At 41.2% G+C, this 20,325-nt stretch overlaps 1 protein-coding gene across 1 annotated transcript; it reads right to left on the bottom strand.

Annotated features, from left to right (window-relative positions):
* Positions 1-3,292: 3,292 nt before the first annotated feature.
* ISCU (iron-sulfur cluster assembly enzyme) lies at positions 3,293-18,564 on the bottom strand. The gene is made up of 5 exons (XM_088457232.1): positions 18,406-18,564; positions 12,069-12,182; positions 10,456-10,566; positions 9,978-10,056; positions 3,293-4,268 (listed from the first exon to the last, which is right to left on the bottom strand). The coding sequence occupies exons 1-5, from the start codon at positions 18,499-18,501 to the stop codon at positions 4,186-4,188; spliced, it is 483 nt and encodes a 160-aa protein (XP_088313358.1). The 5' UTR covers positions 18,502-18,564; the 3' UTR covers positions 3,293-4,185.
* Positions 18,565-20,325: the final 1,761 nt, after the last annotated feature.

Genomic DNA, 20,325 nt, shown 5'->3' with positions numbered 1-20,325 from the left:
GTTTTCTTTTACATCATGTGGATGGTCGGGTGCATGTGCATGTCCGTCGTTTACCTGGGGAAAAGATGGCACCAGGATACACTATGGCAAGAAGGCAAGCCAGCGGAGGCAGTGTGATGCTCTGGGCAATCATCTGCTGGGAAAGCTTGGGTCCTGGCATTCATGTGGATGTTACTTTGACCTACCTAAAACACTGAAGCAGTACACCCCTTCATGGCAATGGTATTCCCTGATGGCAGTGGCCCCTTTCAGCAGGATAATGCACCCCACCACAATGCAACAATTGTTTGGGAACATTGCAAAGGGTATACAATCGGGAAACCGGCTGGCTTAATACCGACAGCCGGCTTCCCGACTGTCATATCCCGGCGAGGGTGAAGTGCCGGGTGTCTAGATGTAGACGCCTGACATTTCCCCGACGCTGGGAGACTGGCATCCCGATCGAAGGGATGCCGGGCGCCGCGAGCGGACAGCCGCAGGGGGGGAGGGTTAGGTTTAGGGCACCCGTTGGGGACTTAGGGTTAGGCACCCCCGGCGGGGACTTAGGGTTAAGCACCCCCCCGGGGTACTTAGGTTTAGGCAGCAGGGAAGGGGGGGGGGGGGGTTAGGCACTTGGGGGGAGGAGGTTAGGGGGTTAGGTTAGTTTATACTTACCTTAGCGACGATCGAGATTTCCAGCGCTGTTGGGCTTCCGCTGCCAGGAACTCTGCTTTTGTCGGCCAGGCGCTGCCGGGAATCAAACCAATGCGGCCGGCGGTATTTCATACCAATTCCTTGCAAAGAGTTCAAAGTGTTGACTTGGTCTCCAAATTCCCCAGATCTCAATCTGATCGACCATCTATGGGATGTGCTGGAAAAACAAGTCAGAGCTTTGGAGGCTCCACCTAACAACTTAGAGGACTTAAAGGATCTGCTGCCAACATCTTGGTACAAGATAGCACAGTACACCTTCAGAGTTCTTGTGGAGTCCACACCCCGATGGGTGAGAGCTGTTTTGGCGGCACGAGGGGGACCTACACAAAATTAGGCAGGTGGTTTTAATTTTGTGGCTGATGTGTATACTATAGCTATCTTGAATGGAACTAGCCTATTGTACGCATTAAAGAGAAACAAAAATTCTGGTTTGATTAAAACCGATTGATTTACGGCTTGCAAAATGTCATGTAATAATGTGGCAGTCACATGACCTATGATTTAGATGGGAGACCATAATCACCACCATTCTGTGCCATCATGTGACCAACAAATTTGGTCACAGACTAAAGGCCCCCCATACATCAATTGATTGTGTATAAAAATCTTTCCCTTTTTCAATCGATTGTGGCAATTCTGCAAAGATTTTTATACACAAATAGATTGCAAATTGCACGATTGCTGCAATCAATTGCTGATGTATGGGGGCCTTAACAGAATCAGGTTACACAGTTTTGTGAACAAGACCATACCATTTTTTTTTTTATACAGAACCCACAAAGCCATGTAACAAAAGTAACGGCAAGGTACAAGAGAACCTCCTGCAGAAATTAATATATTTCTTCAGCATCATGTTTTCTATTCAAAACAAGTCTATGGGGAATTGCACCTTGCATGTACACATTTATCTAACTTGGTGACCTCCTAGCAGAAAGCCAGGTGCCGCGCAGTCCTTATATATCTTGAATAAACTTTAAATCATACACTCAGGGCCTGATTCAGAGCGATGTTCGCACAACTGCGCATGCGTATGGGTTGTAATACGCATGCGCGAACCAGTCATTGTGGTCGGAAATTGTGTGCTCGCAAAATAGCAAATGCCTGCTAATTTGAGTGACAGAATGAGGCGTTTGTGGGTGGTAACAGGGGAAGGTGCTTGAAAACGGGGAGTGGAGATCCGAACGCAGGTGTGCCAAACAGTCAAAACAGGCGTTTTAAGGGTGTGCATAATTAACAAAGCAGCGTCATCGACCACGTCACTTGGCTGTCTTTTAGCCTGAACTGCTCGCATGATTGCGTTAGGAAAATCCTACCACAAGCACTGCGAGCAGTTCATACGCCTTTCGATGTACTCGATTAATCTAATAAATAGCAGAGATGACGTAGGATGCGAGCGGCCAGGGGGCGTTTTTTAAAAAATAGCGAGCGCATGTTTCGTTCGCTCGTTCAGACATAGAGGCGTCAACAGACTGCAATGAGCGAGCGCTCTATTTAAATATCCGGCCCCTTTTTCTGAACGAGCGAGCGCAAATAGCGTCCGGCTCTGAATCAGGCCCTCAGTGCACTACTGTGCAGATGTCACAGCTACAAGTAGTACAATGGTAAAAGGTGTGAAGAAATAGAGAAATCTTTAAATAAGAATGTTTCCATCAACTTCTACAATGATACAATGAGCACTGAGAGTCAGATTGCATACAGCCTCTAGATGAGGATTTATAGATTTAACCTATATTTTTAAACCTACAAAACAAAATCCACCTTATGGAGCACCAAGCAGCAATTGACCAATGCAATAGAGCGTTATCTCAGTGCTATTACCTTCAACAGGGCTTTGGTACATTCCCTTTGCTGGTACACCAGCTCTGTTCCTGAATTTTCCTTTCCATATAGTTGTAGTAACAGCTGTTAAAGATTATTTTTGTACCTCTGAAATCACTACCCAAAGATAAATGTAACTATAGCTTACATGTTGCAACCCTGTACTCATCAAAATGTATGTTAGCCAGACACAGCACCGACCAAGCACCACACCTTGGGAATTTCAGAACCTGCACTTATTTTGCAGCCTTGTCACAGAAGTCTCAGATGACCTAATTTCCTTATATGTTACATGAGGGATAGAGATAGATATATAGATTATATAAAAAATATCTTAGAATGATTACATTGTAATTTAATTCAGATTTGCACACTGGTGAATTTACTTGACTTTGACAGGGCACATCCTCTAGCCTAGTCAGAAGCCACACACCTTATGTAGTGTTGGACCCCCTGTAGGTGCTGCTGATGCATTTTACCTTGTGGAGGACAGCAGCTTCTCACCTCTTGTGAGCCTATTACCAGCATTAAAGAGCAGCAGTCGCAACTTCAATCCAGGAACTCTCGTGTCACTGGCCCCCATTGCAGTTATAAAGCCCTGAATGAGTGACATTGATAATGCATCAGGCACCACATATACCTTAGCATCCCAGACAACTGCCTAATAGTAGCACCGGCCTTGGACATGTATTGTACTAAAACCATAGCAATTTCTGGTTTTCCTGCAAAATCTGACACAGATCCCAGAAGTACAGGACAGTTCAAACAAACAAGACAGAAATTTGGTTTATTTTTTATTTATGATGAAGTTTCCTTGCTTAAACTACACACTACATAAACTAAGAAGCTTTAAATAAGCCCCTTTTATCCATTGCAAAATATATCAGTTTTCATTTGGAAACATCTCATAGCAGTCTTCCTGGGTCTTTGGACACTATCTATAAAAACAAACACACACAACTCACCAACAGTACACCACAACACTTATGCACGTATTTGAATCTTAGGCAGATTTGGGGATCCACTTCAGTGGATATTAACACAATTTCAACTGCTTTTTTCTTGTAGTAACACGAACGTGAGGAGCACAAAGTGAAATATGTGAATTCACTTTTATTCAACTTAACATGGATCCCTTAAGGCAGTTATGGATCAGGAACCAATTTGGGAGATATTGCCTAGGGACACTTGGCCCACAGTTCTCCATTTCTGCTTCAAAGCAATACTAAATGGTAAAGTGATGCATTTTAGATCAGAGAGAATAATAAAATTCTCACACATACAGGCTTCATTACCATACATTCCACACACCTTTAAGTGTGTGAAACTGACGTGTTGAGAACAAAGATTTCATGTGATGAAATAAAAGCTGAACAAAAAAATCTGTCTGAGCTATGATTATTTGCAAGTAGCTGTAGTAACTCCTGTACACAGCCCGCTTACTACATTTTGTAACAGCAGCAATAAGCAGCAGGACAGATTCAAGATCATTGCTTTTATCCCTTGTTCTAAGGCACACTTTGCAAACTGAAATAAAAATCACACAATTACAAAATAAACATTCACACAGTTGGACAAGCTGCTATATTATTGTGCGTATAATGGTAAAGGCATGCCCTACTTCCTAAGAGAATGGCATTAAAGTGTCAAGATGTCTTGATCAGTGGAGGAATGCTATCCGCTAACAGCAGACTTCTCCTTGTCCTGCTTCAGTCTGTAATCTGCTAAAGCAGCCCTGATCGCGTCTTCTGCAAGCACTGAGAGAGAAAAAAAATATATATCTGACTTATTACAGATATTAACATAACGAACGTTCTAAACATTGCAAATGTAACTCATGCTATTTTAAGTTTCCTGAACCCTACTTATCAATTTAATTGTATAACAACTTGTCGGCTAATATGCCACTGTTGCAATTGAGTCATTACCTTGAAGACAAAATAAAGTATTCTTCCAAGTGCACCTGCAGTTGTAGAAGGTCTTAAAAATAAAACCACTCAAAAAAAAAAAAAAAGTCTTTGAATGAGACCATTTAAAGTGTGTGTCACACAGAAAAGAGAAAAAAAATAAAAATAATGTCAAAGTAGATCGTATGAAAACAGTAAATGCAATTAAAAATTGTACACACTATTCTAAAGGAGTGTTACCATAGTACATTCGTGAACGGTCTTTTTCTCCCTGAAATATACACTGAAAATTAACAGTGATCGAACACAAAAATATACCTCACTACCTTAAAGTGGACTGGTCACCTACACAGTGGAGACATGCATGTAAGAGCGAGTACCTCGCGGATATTAGGCAGTATCTCAGGGAGGTCACTGGTTCTAGCTCATTGACAGAGGACAGGTTAAGCCTGCACATTGAGCCTCTGCAGCCTTATTTAGTCCAAGATCTGCTGAGCAAACCAAATCTGATGGTGTGATAGTTCACATATCCCCTTAGCTGCTTGATAAGGTCTGCTTTAGTATAGTGGCCATAGAAAATAAATGATATTGTGCATCACTATTATAAATGTAAATATGAAGAGGATAGACGGCAGCCATACGCGCATCACAAGCTATTAAAATACTGGATTTTTTAAATAACTTAATTTTTAGACAATGAAGGAAAAGGTGTACAGAAAAGAAAAAAGTGAGACATTTATACATCACTATTACATACATGGGGAGGAAATTGAATTAAATATGATTTGCTTTAGCACCAGGGATGAGTGCCTGGAGCAAATAGGGAGGCTATTTTGGACAATGCTAACAACATAGGAGAGTGCCCACATTGCCACAGAGATTCCAACAAAGAGGAGACTCATTCAGAAAAACTAGCATGTAACCGTAAATCACTGGCTTTTAAGCTTTGCATGATATTGCTAAAACACACAATGAAGAATGAGATTGCAAACCAGTGTTTTTTTACTCTATAGCAGAGAATTGTGCAGTCTGCATCAACAGCTGTCAGGACTGAAAGTGCCATGATTACAATAGCGGGTTATCGTTATTTTCAAAATATCGTCGACAGTGATTTTTAAAAAAAACTAATTCTAACTGCAACCTAACCCTAAAGGCATGTGTCGGCATTCACATTATAATCTCATTCATACAAAAAAATACACAAACATAGGCTCTAAATATTATAACATTATGTATAAATATCACAGTCAAAATCACTAAGAATATGGGTAACCTGTGATCAATAAAATATTAGTGAAGCTTAATGCATGATCATAACCATATTCGTACATGAAGCATATAAATGTCAATATTAGCAGGTAAAAATATTATGTTTAAGTATTCGACATGTGAAAAAGTGAAACTTTCACAATCTCTTTAAAAGCAATCATTGCACATCTCCTCTCTAAATACAGCAGGAATATAATGTACTTCTTCCAAATAAAATAGACATGTCACAGCACATTTGATTATTTTCAGTCCCAGCCAGTCATGTATGATACATTAAATCCAGACTCTCCAACATATTGCACAAACTTATATTCTCTGTAGTGAGTCTCAAATTTGGATACAGTGCAAGATGCAAACTTCAAAAGAATGGAAACAATGCGATAGTTTGAGTTATCAACTCTCATTCATTACCATCTGTAAATAAATACCATAACTCAGATTCTAGAGAAAAGGGACCACCATACCATATATTGTGTCTTAATAGAAATAGGCAGTGTCTCAGAAGTAAAATAGAGCTATATCCCACATATAGGTGTAGGTTAGACAGATGCTGCAGATTGTGTGCAAAATGCAGTGAACAAACAGTGTGTATTCCCCTGCACTAGGGGATATGAAGAAGATAGTTAAGTATCTGCTTGTGCACTGTGCTAGCAGGAGGACCCGATGAAATCAGTGCAGGAACTCACAGACTAGCTCAAGTGCAATGAGAGTACTTTGAAAAGGCTGGATAGGTAATCTGGTGTGCAATTCTTTATAATAAATAAAAAATACCCCCAGCATAGTCAGCCACACACGCTGCTGCTTGTCAAAGAAATCACATTGATGGCAAGTGAGCGGTATGTGTCTGGGTTGGGAAATGAGGGAAGAATATGCAGTGCTGATTGAATATTTGGGGTCATTCAAGAGGACCTGGTTACCACTGGCAGTGCAAGGTTTTTTTTAACTTATACAGATCCCCACTGTTAACAACGCTAGAATGAAAAGAAGTATCTGCTGGTAGAGGTGTGAGTGCTAATCAGCCTGTAATCCTGAGAATGAAAGGTTCCGTGTTGCTTAGGATTCCCACTCATGCACAACGGGACCACTCGGTCACCAAGACGCGTGTTTCACTTCTGCTTTCTCAATTGGATTTTAAGTAACATACATGACTGGCTGGGACTGAAAATAATCAAATGTGCTGTGCATGTCAATTTTATTTGGAAGAAGTACATTATATTCCTGCTGTATTTAGAGAGGAGATGTGCAATGATTGCTTTTAAAGAGATTGTGAAAGTTTAGCTTTTCCACTTGTCGAATACGCTAAACTTAATATTTAACCTGCTAATATTGACATTTATATGCTTCATGTATGAATACGGTTATGATCATGCATCAAGCTTTACCAATATTTATTGACCACAGGTCACCCATATTCTTATGATGATACTTATACATATAGTTATATATATATATATATATATATATATATATATATATATATATATATAAACATAGTATATATATATATATATAAAACATAGAATATATATATATATATATATATATACACACATACATATTTTACACGCGATGTTATTTTAAAAATTACCAATAAAAATTATGTACTCGTTATTCAAGTGTGACCCCCCCCCACCCCCAAAGGAAAAAAAAGTTTTCCCTTTCCTCTTTTGGATCCACTGTACACTTACTCTCGGGGGAGAACCTCCACATTCCTGTAATTACTCACACCCATAAAGGTAGGGTTGAAACCATGTGATATTGTGGATAGAGAGTGATACTTAGTGCTTGAGATACCAAATTTTTCCCCTTTCCCCATAATATTTGACATTCACATTAGGTCAGGATAGACAGGTTATCGGTCGACATTCTGACTTAAATCCGCTCCGGTTATTCTGGTTTCATACCACAAACACAAAACATACTGAACCCCGATTTGTACCGGTTATTGAGAATATAAGCCACTAGGGCAGGGACCAATATGAATGACTTATCTCTGTAAAGCACGGAAGAATGTGTGCGCCATATAAATAAGACTGACAATCTCTAGACATCATTTACTAGACCATAAATCTTATCCAAGTTGTTTAGGTTCAAGGCTAATGAACATGTAGTTCGTAGGGAAAAGGGAGGATATTTACAAAGATTAGTACACAAAGAATTGTACTGGGGTTTAACGATTACAAACTATCATCTAAGTCACAATGAAGGCTACACAATAGCTCTCTTGCCTTGGTTTTTACATTTTTAGGTTCTCTTGATACACTTCAGGAAAATATTTGAATTAAGATTATCGTTACTATGTGATGGATTGTCTTTGTAGTAGACAAGCTGTATGCATTGCCATTTTGAAACAATGTTTTTCGTTTACATTTATTGAGAATTAAGACATTATTAGGTGTCTATTCATCATCACTTAATGTCTACAAAAGAATGTGAATATTAAAGTTTTTTTTACCTACTTATGTAAATTAAGTGTCAGGGCTATTCATTATAAAGATGACGCAAGAGATATCACAAATATCTCTTGCTTACCTTTCAGGCCAGATGTAATCCGCCACCCCTATACCCTAGTACGGGGACCTAAATTCATCAAACTCTGAAAATATATTTTCGGAGTTTGACTGCAGAAACTCATGCCATCTTCAGATGGTGTTTGTTCCTGGACTGCAGCCATGGGAAGGAGTGCCAGGGTGCAATGAGGTATGCGTTTGGATTCCTCCGCCAGAGTTCACGCATGCTGAATCAGACTCAGCAGTGCTAATTTTCACTGCCGAGGGAAGCAGTGAAGGACATCGCGGAGACAGCTGATCGGATCAGCCGTCTCAGCACCGGAGCAATGTTGAATTGCTCTGGTGGCTTTGTATCCACCTCTGCTGCTCGCAGCGTGTTGGATATATTTTCGGGGGGCCACCCGGCCCCCGATAATTGGCATAATAAAAAGGCCCCTTATTCTTGTATGCATGAAACAAACCTCAATGTGATAACTGCAAATTTCTTCTCTGTAATTTTCAAGACAAATTTGATTAACTGATAGAATTAGGTAGATTTATTCATTATGTTTAATTGATGCTGTTTGCAATGAAAAATAGGGCGGATACTCAAATTATACTCATTACACCTATTAAAGCGTCTGGTTAGTATAGTTATACAACTGATACTGAAATTTCATGTCCCCACTTAGAAGTTTTTATCTGTGTATTTACATTCAGAGTGCCATGCTTATGTGGTATGCTTGCTTTAGATTCAGTTTTTGGGTTTACACAAGAGACTTTAATGCAGGCGTTTGTTATAGACTGGAAAGACACAAAACACATTATAATGTTATTATGAGTGATACCTTGTTTAAAGCATTTGTTTGTTAAAATATTGTGCCATTTTATAGTTTTAGAGCTATAATTTATGGCGTTTCTATCAATCTGCTGTAATAGTAATTATTTACTATATGGATATGTAGAGGACAGTGTTCATTTTGGTACATCCGATTTATCATTTTAGTTTTCATGCATAAGCCTTTAAGTTACTTGCCGGTCCGGTTGTGTGTTTTTTTTTGTTTCCTGGGGTGACACATTATGTCTGGTTTCTACTTTAAGACATTTGATAGGGAATAAATCTGCTGTAATAGTAGTTATCTCATAGTTAATGCACTTTCATCCTGATGGTTGCATGTGCAATGCACAAAGACATGACTCTACCATTACAATTTAAATTGCCACTGAGGGAGTCTTTTAATGCAATATAAACACAGCTTTACCCATGTTTTTTTAAGGACAATATCAGGACCGGTTTGACATCAAAGTTAATTTAGGGCTGAAGGTATTCGGCTAACTTCATAAAAAATTTCAGGTAAGCTCTATTACTTCTGTTTTAATATATGTGAAATTATAAAAGATTCAATAAAATAAAATATTTATTTTACTATACTATGTAGCAATATTTTTCCATGTACTGTTGGAACCTATACACAGAGAAAGGGAGATTGATTTGGATGGATGACAATAAAAAGATATAATATATTGAGATGAGCTTTTACTATATGTTAAAATGTTCCACCTTAAATTCCATGAGGACTTTATAGGTCTAATACACTGCACTTCTCACCTAAATGGTTTATGCTTTGAACATGCATATCTTCAGATATAGAGTATGTACATTTCTGAAAGTGGAGGAACAAATTTAAAATAATTTTTTTTAAAGGTGGTGTTTAAAATGGAGCCTTTTAAGAGATTACAGATGTGACGATTCCTGTCAATTAAACAAAGTTTAAACCTATAGCTGCACAAGAATACTTACTGGAACAATGCAACTTCACAGGAGGAAGGCAGAGCTCTTTAGCAATATCTGTGTTCTTGATGGTCATTGCTTCATCAACCTATTTATAAAAAAAAACACTAATTATGCAGCCATTTTTATTACAACATTGTATATTTTTTTCTTTCAAATAGAGTTTCTGCTCTGCAGAATAAATTTGTGATTTATTTGTAAGTCAGTAAGCAAGAAGAACACAATGTAGCAAATGCAGGAAACAAGTTCTTTACATTTGTGCCTACAAGACTTGTGTTCAACCATTGAACAGGATTTGTAATACAAATTCATATGTAGGACTCCTGATAACGTATAATGTGGATATAATGGGAAAGGTTATTAAAAATAGAGATTGTGAAATTCATACATTGTAATTTGCAAAGGTTTATAAGTTATACTACTACTAGACTAAGAAATGGCATAGTACAAAGAGTAAGCCCTGTACATAAATGAAAGCACAAGTTACCGTTTTTCCTTTCACCCACTCGGTAACTAGAGAGCTGGAGGCAATTGCAGAACCACAGCCAAATGTTTTGAACCTGGCATCAACAATTTTCCCATTTTCATTTACTTCGATCTGCAAGATACGAAAACAGGTGCAATATGCATAATATCTGGTCAGAACAAAGAAACAATGTGAAAGTCTAAAACACTCACTCATTCTTTTACACATACAATTTAAGTATGTGCAAAACATAAATAAAACATGGCTCCTTATCCACTTTGCTGTGAGCAGGTAATGTTCAACTATAAGGGAACCAATTTCATCCTACAATAATATTGTCCCTTTAAGCCAGCGGTTTTCAACCGCTGTGCCGGTGGTTTAGTGTGCCGCACCGCCGTCTGAGCCCGCTGTCGGGAGCCGCAGATCAGATTACTACAGTGCAGTCATTGCGGCCCAGGCAGAGCTGCCACTGAGCTCTTCTGGGAAGCTCAGGCACGCCCGGGCCGTGACCTCTGTAGACGCGGCCGCGTGACATCACAGGTCACGTCTGCCTGCTCGGCCAGCCAGTCATCCCACTTGCTCCCCCCAGCCCGCCCTCTCCGCCTGTCCGCTAGTCTGCTTACCGGCCCGCTCCACCCGCACTCTGCTGCGCTGACAACTCTGCACTGTCAGCCGATGAGGCACAGGTAGGCGCCAATAAATCTTTATTTATTCTTAATGTGGGAGCAATGTGGGTTTTTTTTCTGTAGGGGTCAGCCAGTGTTGTTTTTTTGTGTGTGGGGAGCATTGTTGTTTATACTTATTCTGAGTGGCCAGCCAATGTTTTGTTTTTTTCCTGTGGGGGACAATGTTTTGTTTTTTTCCTGTGGGGGACAATGTTTTGTTTTTTTTCTGTGGGGCAGGCAATGTTATTTTTTTCTGTGGGGGCCAGTGTATATGTGTGTTATTTTTCTGGGACCAATGAATGTGTGTTTTATTCCTGGGACCAATGAATGTGTGTTTTATTCCTGCGGAGGCCAATGAATGTGTGTTTTGTTCCTGCGGAGGCCAATGAATGTGTGTTGTGTTCCTGCGGAGGCCAATGTGTTCCTGCGGAGGCCAATGTGTTCCTGCGGAGGCCAATGTGTTCCTGCGGAGGCCAATGTGTTCCTGCGGAGGCCAATGTGTGTGTGTTTTATTCCTGCAGAGGCCAATGTATGTGTGTTTTATTCCTGCAGAGGCCAATGTATGTGTGTTTTATTCCTGCGGAGGCCAATGTATGTGTGTTTTATTCCTGCGGAGGCCAATGTATGTGTGTTTTATTCCTGCGGAGGCCAATGTATGTGTGTTTTAGTCCTGCGGAGGCCAATGTATGTGTGTTTTAGTCCTGCGGAGGCCAATGTATGTGTTTTAGTCCTGCGGAGGCCAATGTATGTGTGTTTTAGTCCTGCGGAGGCCAATGTATGTGTGTTTTAGTCCTGCGGAGACCAATGTATGTGTGTTTTATTCCTGCGGAGGCCAATGTATGTGTTTGTTCATCTGTCTTGCACGCCGCATTGTCGGATGGTGTGCCTTGGCAATTTTAAAATCTTGAGCTGTGTGCCTCAAGTTGAAAATCACTGCTTTAAGTACTTTAACAGAAGCAACATACATACCTGCAGTTTCATAACATCTCCACAAGCTGGAGCACCCACCAAACCAGTCCCAACATTTTTTGAGTTCTTGTCAAGGGATCCAACATTCCTTGGGTTCTCGTAATGGTCAACAACCTGTAAGTTAAGAAATGGACAGTGTTAATGAATGAAGGTCAGAACAGTCTACGACTGCCCTTTACTAGCAGTTTAACAACTGTGCCAACTGTTATGCAATACATTTACCAAAGTACAAACACAAAAAATTGCTTTAATCTCTTTCCTTAACTTTTCCTGAAGAACACTCATTTTTTTTTTTCCCCTTAACTTACTCTCAAAAACAATATTGAGAATGTATCTGACAAAACCCCAAATAAACGGAAGTGACCTGTTACTGTTTCATTAAAAAGTCACATATTTAGTTCCTAGTACACTGGGATTTAATAGTTCCAAACCATTTTCACCATTTGTAGTATACTACTGGTAATAACAATAGTGAACAATTCAGCCTGTGGACAAGCTGTGGCAGCAATTCCCAACCTCGGTCCTCAAGGCACAGTAACCGTCCTGGTTTTAGTGATATCCATGTTTGAGCACAGATGGTTAAAGCAAAATAACTGAGAAACTAATTAAGTAACCTGTGCTCAAGTATGGCTATCCTTAAAAGCTGGACTGTTAGTGTGCCTTGAGGACCGTGGTTGGGAACCCCTGAACTATGGTATCCTCTCTTGTGCCCTTTTCTTTTCTCTCATTTAAAGAGATGGAAAGAAGGAAAAGGATCTGCCAGAACACAATGACAGGCAACGGTGTGATATGATTGCACTAATATATGAATTAAATATGTTTCTGTAACTATGCACACTAGGATTCTTTATTTTACACTCCTATAAATCATGGAAGGATATTATCAAACAAAGGAATTTGTGTTGAAACCATTTATAAAAAGGAAATAGCCAATTACCCTAATTTTCCTACACAGCTTTATTAAGAGGCAGAATTAAATATGAAACAGGTATTTCAGCACAAATTAATTGTACCTATGTCTTATCTATATACAATACTACTGCCAGCATTTGAAATATCAGCCAAGAGAATGCCATACATACTACCAATACTATCCAGTACTAAGTACACACATCAGAATACTTGTAAACCAGAAACAACAGTATATGCTGGAACAAAATTATAAATCTGCAAACCTATGGCTCTTTAGGTCTTCAAACCACAATCTTACAATGTATACTATGCTGGTTGGCACACTGTAGTTCTGTAGCTTAAGACTGGGATCAGTTTCACATTAAAAAAAACTTTCACAGCTAGGATTTGTTTTTTTAAATTTCATTAAAAAAAATAAAAAATACACATGAAAACTAGGTAAACAGAAGGGATGCTAAAAGGTGTGCTGCCTCTTGTGCAGCAACTGGGCACTAGGACCCAGCGGCTCTCCACGGAGGCGCACCTCCAACATTCGCCATCTGTGCATGTGAAGCTACCCGCCGCGTCATTCCTCTGGCACCCTAGATATCGCTGATAGACCCCATACTCCTCTGTAAAACTACCGAAATACATAACATAGACCCCGCTGCTGTCACCTATGTATAAGCAGCATCTAGTGTGTATATATGGCACACTACAATGCCCAGCATACGATAGTGCTCCTGGCTACAACAGGGATATCTATGTATCCTGTACCTGCTGCATTACTGTTAACTTGGTGTTATCACACTACCTGTTTCTACCTGATTAATCAACCATCCTCTGGTTAAGTCATCTGCCATGTTGAATATACTCCATTTGCACACCACTGCAATCTACAACCGTTATGTCTGCCACTAAGGGGCAATCCCAAGGCACTCTAAACAGTGAATACAGACATTCATTGGGGATAGAGTCATAATCACGTCTGATAAAGTAGTGCTTCTCAAACTCCGGCATCAAAACTAACTATCCATGTTAGAGCAAAGATGGTTAAATCAAAATGACTGAGGTATTTACTTAAAAGTATGCCCCGAGTTTTAGAATCATGTCCTAAAGATTAAATCCAATTTCAAACAAGTGGCTTCCATTAAATACCACAGGCTCAAACACATATTTGCCAAAGCAACATAATAGCGGTGAACTTTAGTTAAGAGAGTGACCAGGTATCACTGGGAGTTTAATAGGAGTACGCAGATTTATGAAGGTCTGGGTCACTTACTCTCACTCCAAATACCATTTTGTTTTAGCTTGTCTGTGGCTTTGTTCTGTGGAGACCTTTATTTTATTACTGTCAAGTAGAATCAGACACCTTGGTGATAACGACATAGAAAAGATTTAGTGTTGCTGCTGTATGCATTATGCAATGGATATTGAAAATTGAGATGCAACTGCTGGCTGCCATTCTCCGCTATAACTGCAAATTGTATTTCAGAGTCACACTATTAAAGCCAAAACAGACAATTCATGGACAAGTGTTAGCATTATAGTTAATCCTTTCATTGCCAAGGATGCGACTCCATCTGCTGATATTCCCATTAGAATTTATTATTAAGCCTTCATATTACAAAGCACTATACAGAGAATATTTAACCGTTCACTTCAGTCCCTGTGCCAACAATACTTAAAGGCCAAAACTCTGTACCACAAAAACAAAGGTTACGTTTGTCAAAAGCCAATTAACTTTTCAGTGTGGTATTGAAATGTGGGAGAACATTTACTATATTACTATAATGCCATGACCAGAATCAAATGTAAAGCAACAATGCCAACCCATATGTCATCATGTTGCCGAAAGCTGTACAAGAACCGTCGTCTATCTCACTCTGGCTTTTTGAAGGCCCCCCTCTCTCAAATGAGGATACTCCCAACCAGATACTGTCTTAAGTAAAGAACCTCTAAGAGAGTAGGGATGGCCATCAGTTGGTTAACCTTGATGGTATGAAACCATTGATGGTTTCACCCCTGCTCTATTACTTACCAGGGAAATCACCAGGGGGTGGGGCTTCGCAGCTCACATCAGGGGTGGTGCTAGGCTCCATATACTGACACCAGAAAGCGTTAAAAAAAAAATAAAAAAAAAATTGCAAGGGCTCTGTGCCATCAATGGCAAAACAATCAGCGATTGACCATTGATGGCCAACAGAATTGCCCATAGCAACCAATCAGCTTCTAGACATTTATCTTGCAGTCTATAAAATGAAAGAAGCCAATTGGTTACTATAGGCAATTTCTCCATTTTATCTCTCTTGGGGGTCTGTCTATTTACTAAGACGCTGCGTTAATGCCACGTTAACGCAGCACTTACTAAAAATAGTCCAGCCGAGGAAGGGTGAACGTTAAGTCACCCACTTGGCGGTAACAGCTAATGTAGCATACACACGGTCAGATTTGTCAGATGAACGATTGAACGATTTTACCAAAGATTTGAACGATTTGTGACTGCATTAAAATGAATGGAATCGTCCAAGTCTGACTTCAAACAAAGATATCTTTATCTGACCATCGTGAACGCGCATCGTTCAAATCGTTCATCTGACAGATATGTCAGATTTTCCTTCAGATATGAACTATTGAACGATTTTTTAAATAGTTATCGTTCAGATCTGAAGAAAAATCTGACCGTGTGTATGCACCATAACACTCCCTTCCCCTGAAAGCCCTGTGTGTGACTCACCATCTCCAGGCTCCATCCGGCAGCAGCAGCAATTTTTTTTATTTTTTTTTTTTAAACAAACTTTATTTAAAAACGGCCAACCTGACACAGCTGAAGTCCTGCTTCTCCAGTGAGGAGAAGCAGATAACGGCTGCTACAGGAGGCGATATCAGCGCTGGACAAGTCAGCAGACGGTAAGTGACATCTCCTCTTAGTAATACCTGGGACACTTAGCGCTGCCATAGGTGTTTATGGCAGCGCTAAGTGCCCCAGGTCCAGTGTGATATTGTAGCCTGCACTTAGCGCTGGCAGGCTACAGGCAGAGAAAATCACTTCAGTACATACTGAGAATCGGTATGTACAGGAATTTTCTATGCCTTTATCGTTTTTCTCCCCTTAGTACATAGACCCCTTCGTGGTTTCACACATCTTCCCCACTGTTCATTGATCACAACAGACAATAAAAACGGGACACAGTCAGGAAGCCGGTGGTCGAAATGCCGACCACCGGCATCCCGACTTTGCAATCCCGGACAGGGGACTAATGATAGGCATCGAAATCCCAACGCCTATCATTATACCTTTGCCGGGAGCCCGACGTCAGGCATACCGAACAAAGGTAACCCAGGCAGCAGGCGCGGGCAGCCGCAGCGCGGGTTAGGTTAAGGGCTCCTGGGAGGGGGGAGTGGGGACTTAGGGTTAGGCAACCCCCAGGCGGGTTAGGTATAGGCTGCGGGAACAGGGGGTTAGGTTTAGGCACTTACGGGGGGGGGGGGGTTAGAGTTAGGCACCCCTAAGGAATGGGTTACCTTAATCCCCTGTCGGGATCTTCACTGCTGCCGGCGGTCATTCATACCGATCCCATAAAACCACTGTACTAGAGCAAAGAGCTCCATCTTCAACCAGCATGGTTGCTTATGACAGAGGAGTATCCTCCTTTTTTAAATAAGAGTCTCCACTTTCAAACCCTGGTGTCCCTTTAGAACATGGATGGGGAACCTCCAGCCCGCGGACCGTATGTGGCCCGCAAGATGATTTCATCAGGCCCAGCTGGCTGTGGATCCCTCAGCAGCAGCAGAGTCAGCGACATGGGCGTGCAGGGCTCAGCAGCAGACAGTGCAGCGGTGTGCAGGGCTCTCTCCCTCTGGAGTGTATGTGTATAGGCAGGGCTGTCATCAGGCTGGTTAAGGTGGCCATACATGGTGTAGGGCGACTGCTGATCTGTCAGCAGACGTATCATGCTGTCACCGCCGGCTTCCCCCTCCTTCATCTGAATGGGATCGTGCATCGCATCCCAGGTCAGATGGTTTTGCAGGAAGACCTGGGGATGCGATGTACGACCCCGCAGCACGATATCAGGCACGATATAGTACCTATATCGTGCCAATCCGACGGATCGGCACGCATATCGTGCCGTGTATGGGGGCCTTTAGGTTACATCAGCGCTGGACTGAGAGTGAGGACCCCAGGGCTGCCTTATCAACTTGCCTGTCACACGACCACAGGGACTGCCCCTCCAGACTCTGCCTGGCAACATACAGCCTTCCTCTCCTCTTGGCTGCCAGAGCCCACAAAATAGTAAGTGTGATGTGGTGACCTATCTGCCTGTGTATTCAGTGTATTGCAGTTCCAACCATCGCATTAAGAGCAAGTTAATAAAAAAATTTACCAAATATAGCAGGCTAATTTGAAAGTTGATAATTTGTATGGCCTGCAAATGATATTCTGGCCCTTGGCGAAAAAAAGGTTCTCCACCCCTGATTTAGAAGCTATTGGGGGAGATATATGAAGCCCAGAAGCGGTATCAGCGCACATTATGTGCGCTGATACCGCTTCTTCCCGATGTATGATTGGGGGTTCGGGCAGTAAATGACAGGGGCGCATAGCGCAAGTCATTATCGGCGCTGCTATCTACAAGACAGCAGTGCCGATAGGCAGGGCAATGTATGAACGGTCAGACTGCCTGACCGTTCCGCCTGTTGTAGCTGTCGTTATCGACAACTACAGCCTGGCGCTGCCCTATCTCCACAGCAGGGACAGCGCTGTCCCTGCTGCCGGTTCCAGGCTGCACATGTGGGATCTCGCAATACTTGCGAGATCCTACGCATGCTCTGTGGAGCCGGCCGGGACAGAAACACAGCGCGTCAACACTAGGCTGATGCGCTGCCGTCTCTAGCGGGTAGCGCTGGAGGGGGGAGTTATTGCTCCCCCTCTCCGGCCGATGAAGAGGCGAAGCAGGAAGCGTTATAGCGGCACGTTAAGTGCCGCTGTCATACATCTACCCCATTATGTGGATAGCTGCAGACAGTACACACTCCAGAGAAAATAATATTTGCAGACACTTATTCAGAGACCTATGGCAATTCAAGTTATGCAAGTCATTCCCACACAGTCTGTAGAAGGAAAACATGAATGCTCCACATCCTGTAACTAAGTGCCTTCCAATTCTGGTCTATAAAGAAACTAATAGTGTAAAAATAAAGTTCTGAATAGACATGATGCAGTTAGGGTGGACACTGCCCAGGACGACGCCTCCGCAGAGAGGGAAGCTACATGTACGCGGAATATGTGTGCGCTATATAAATAACTGGTAATAATAAATAAATGTACAATTGTCCTGTGATAGACCCTTGCTCCTAAATGTGACTATTGCAGTGGCACCCTGTCACCCGCTCACGTGTCACGAATCGCACATCACAGCAGTCCCCTCACTCCCGCCCTACCACGCACCTTCTTGTGATAAGCAGCACAGGGAACCCGAAGCTCCGGCACCGTTACCGGGCACCGACTCCACACCGAGCACAACACACGACCTACTCCAGCCATTGCGTCTGTCTGTGTCGTACTCCGATTGAAGGAGACGTGCGGCGTAATTACGTCACAGTGTGTGCGGGAGTCACATGACTATCCATGGGCATATGCAGTGTTTGGTCACGTGATGAAAAGGCTGCCTGTCACCTATGTTATGTAACAACGTACCGGTAGCGGCGTAAAGTTACATATATATTATATCACTGTGACTGCACAGACAGTGTTTTGTTTGTGGACAAATATTCATTAGATGGGTTCTAGCCATACATAAACATTACTGCTGCCTGCCTCACCTGGATTCCACATATAATGAGTGGCTCAGGCTGTTATGCAATGTTAGGTTTCCCATATCAGACCTTTATATGTGAATAGATTATTTGAATCTTAGGTAAATACATCCGGCAGACTATACTAGGTAGACAAGTTATCATTTTTAGCTGACGACCAATGTAAATATAAAGTGCAGATCATTTAAGTTGCATTTGCTGACCGCTATACAATACTTTCTGGTGGCAAGTAACATGGATCGTTCCTATAAACAAGGCACAATATATGCCATCATTATTAACATAATACTAACTGTATCCACAGAGTATAATATACACATCAGTAGTAATTCACAGTAATAAACAGACCAGCAGTAATGTCCAATAATGTCCCCAATGAGATTTCTATTAGCAACAGTATTTCCTTTCAATAAGACTAGCATCCAAATAACATGCCCAATAATATTCTCAACAAAAGTAATGCCCACTAAAATGCCAAATAATATAATCAGCAGCTGATGTAATGCTCCACATATTGTCATCAATAGCGGTTATTGACTGTATCTTGTTCTCTGGCTCCCTCATTGTATCGTGCATCGAATCTCATTTATGGGACAATCAGTGCTCTCACAGTCATATCTACATTTCTTGGCTGAAACGCGAGTGCATTGAAGATCTAGAATGTAAGTTCTTACGAGCAGGGCCCTCTACCCTCTTGTGCTTCTCCTTCTCTACTTTCATCTACTTCTTACTCCCCACTAGGGCACCTAACACTTGGTTACTTTGCTTTGTTGCTTATCTGGGTGTTATGGTCGCTAATGTACCAATGTATATTATCCATGTCCTTGTCCTGTATTGTATAGGACTGTAAGTCACTGGTCAACCTATTTGTTTATGTACTTTGTAAGGCGCTGCGAAACACTTGTGGCGCCATATAAATAAATGATAATAATAATTTAATTGCAACATTTTTTGTGATCCACTGGTGTAATCTGAGAAAGAAACACAGCCCTTGATGCTCCTTATTGTCTAACCAGACAGGAGAATATTTTATCTGCTCATGAGCAGTTTTTAATTATTTATGTATTAATTAGTGGTAGTATAATAACAATAATTGAGTTAATAATCATAAATGTGTTTTTAATTAAGTTGTTTTTGATCTGCTTTGGGGCTCTTAAGATTAAGAAACAGAGTATTCTGGTATGATACGGCTGTCCTGCTGGCCATGTAACTTTACATGGTTTGCAATGGCACTGTATAGGCTGGATATTAGGCTGCATAAGTTTGAAGTTGCATCTAAAATGCTCATTATCATTATCAGACCTGAAATTTTTATTTTATAGCTCATTATATTTAGGAAAAATGCAGAAAGAGCATACAAAAATATTGGCAGTTTTCATACTCCTCTTTTCTCTTTATTAATGTCAGTAAGCATGCCAGGACAGTCCATGCCTTATTTGACTGTCTCAGCCACGAGATAACTCCCTCAGGGGTCTATTCAGCAAAAGTGACTATGTTGCCCAGAATATTATCGGGCAACATCGTCACAAGATTTCATCAATTATGATAAAAT

This window comes from Taudactylus pleione, unplaced genomic scaffold (genome assembly GCF_031769625.1).
Source record: "Taudactylus pleione unplaced genomic scaffold, aTauple2 ptg000749l, whole genome shotgun sequence".
Taxonomy (NCBI): domain Eukaryota; kingdom Metazoa; phylum Chordata; class Amphibia; order Anura; family Myobatrachidae; genus Taudactylus; species Taudactylus pleione.
This window is presented reverse-complemented; position numbering and strand designations above follow the sequence as displayed.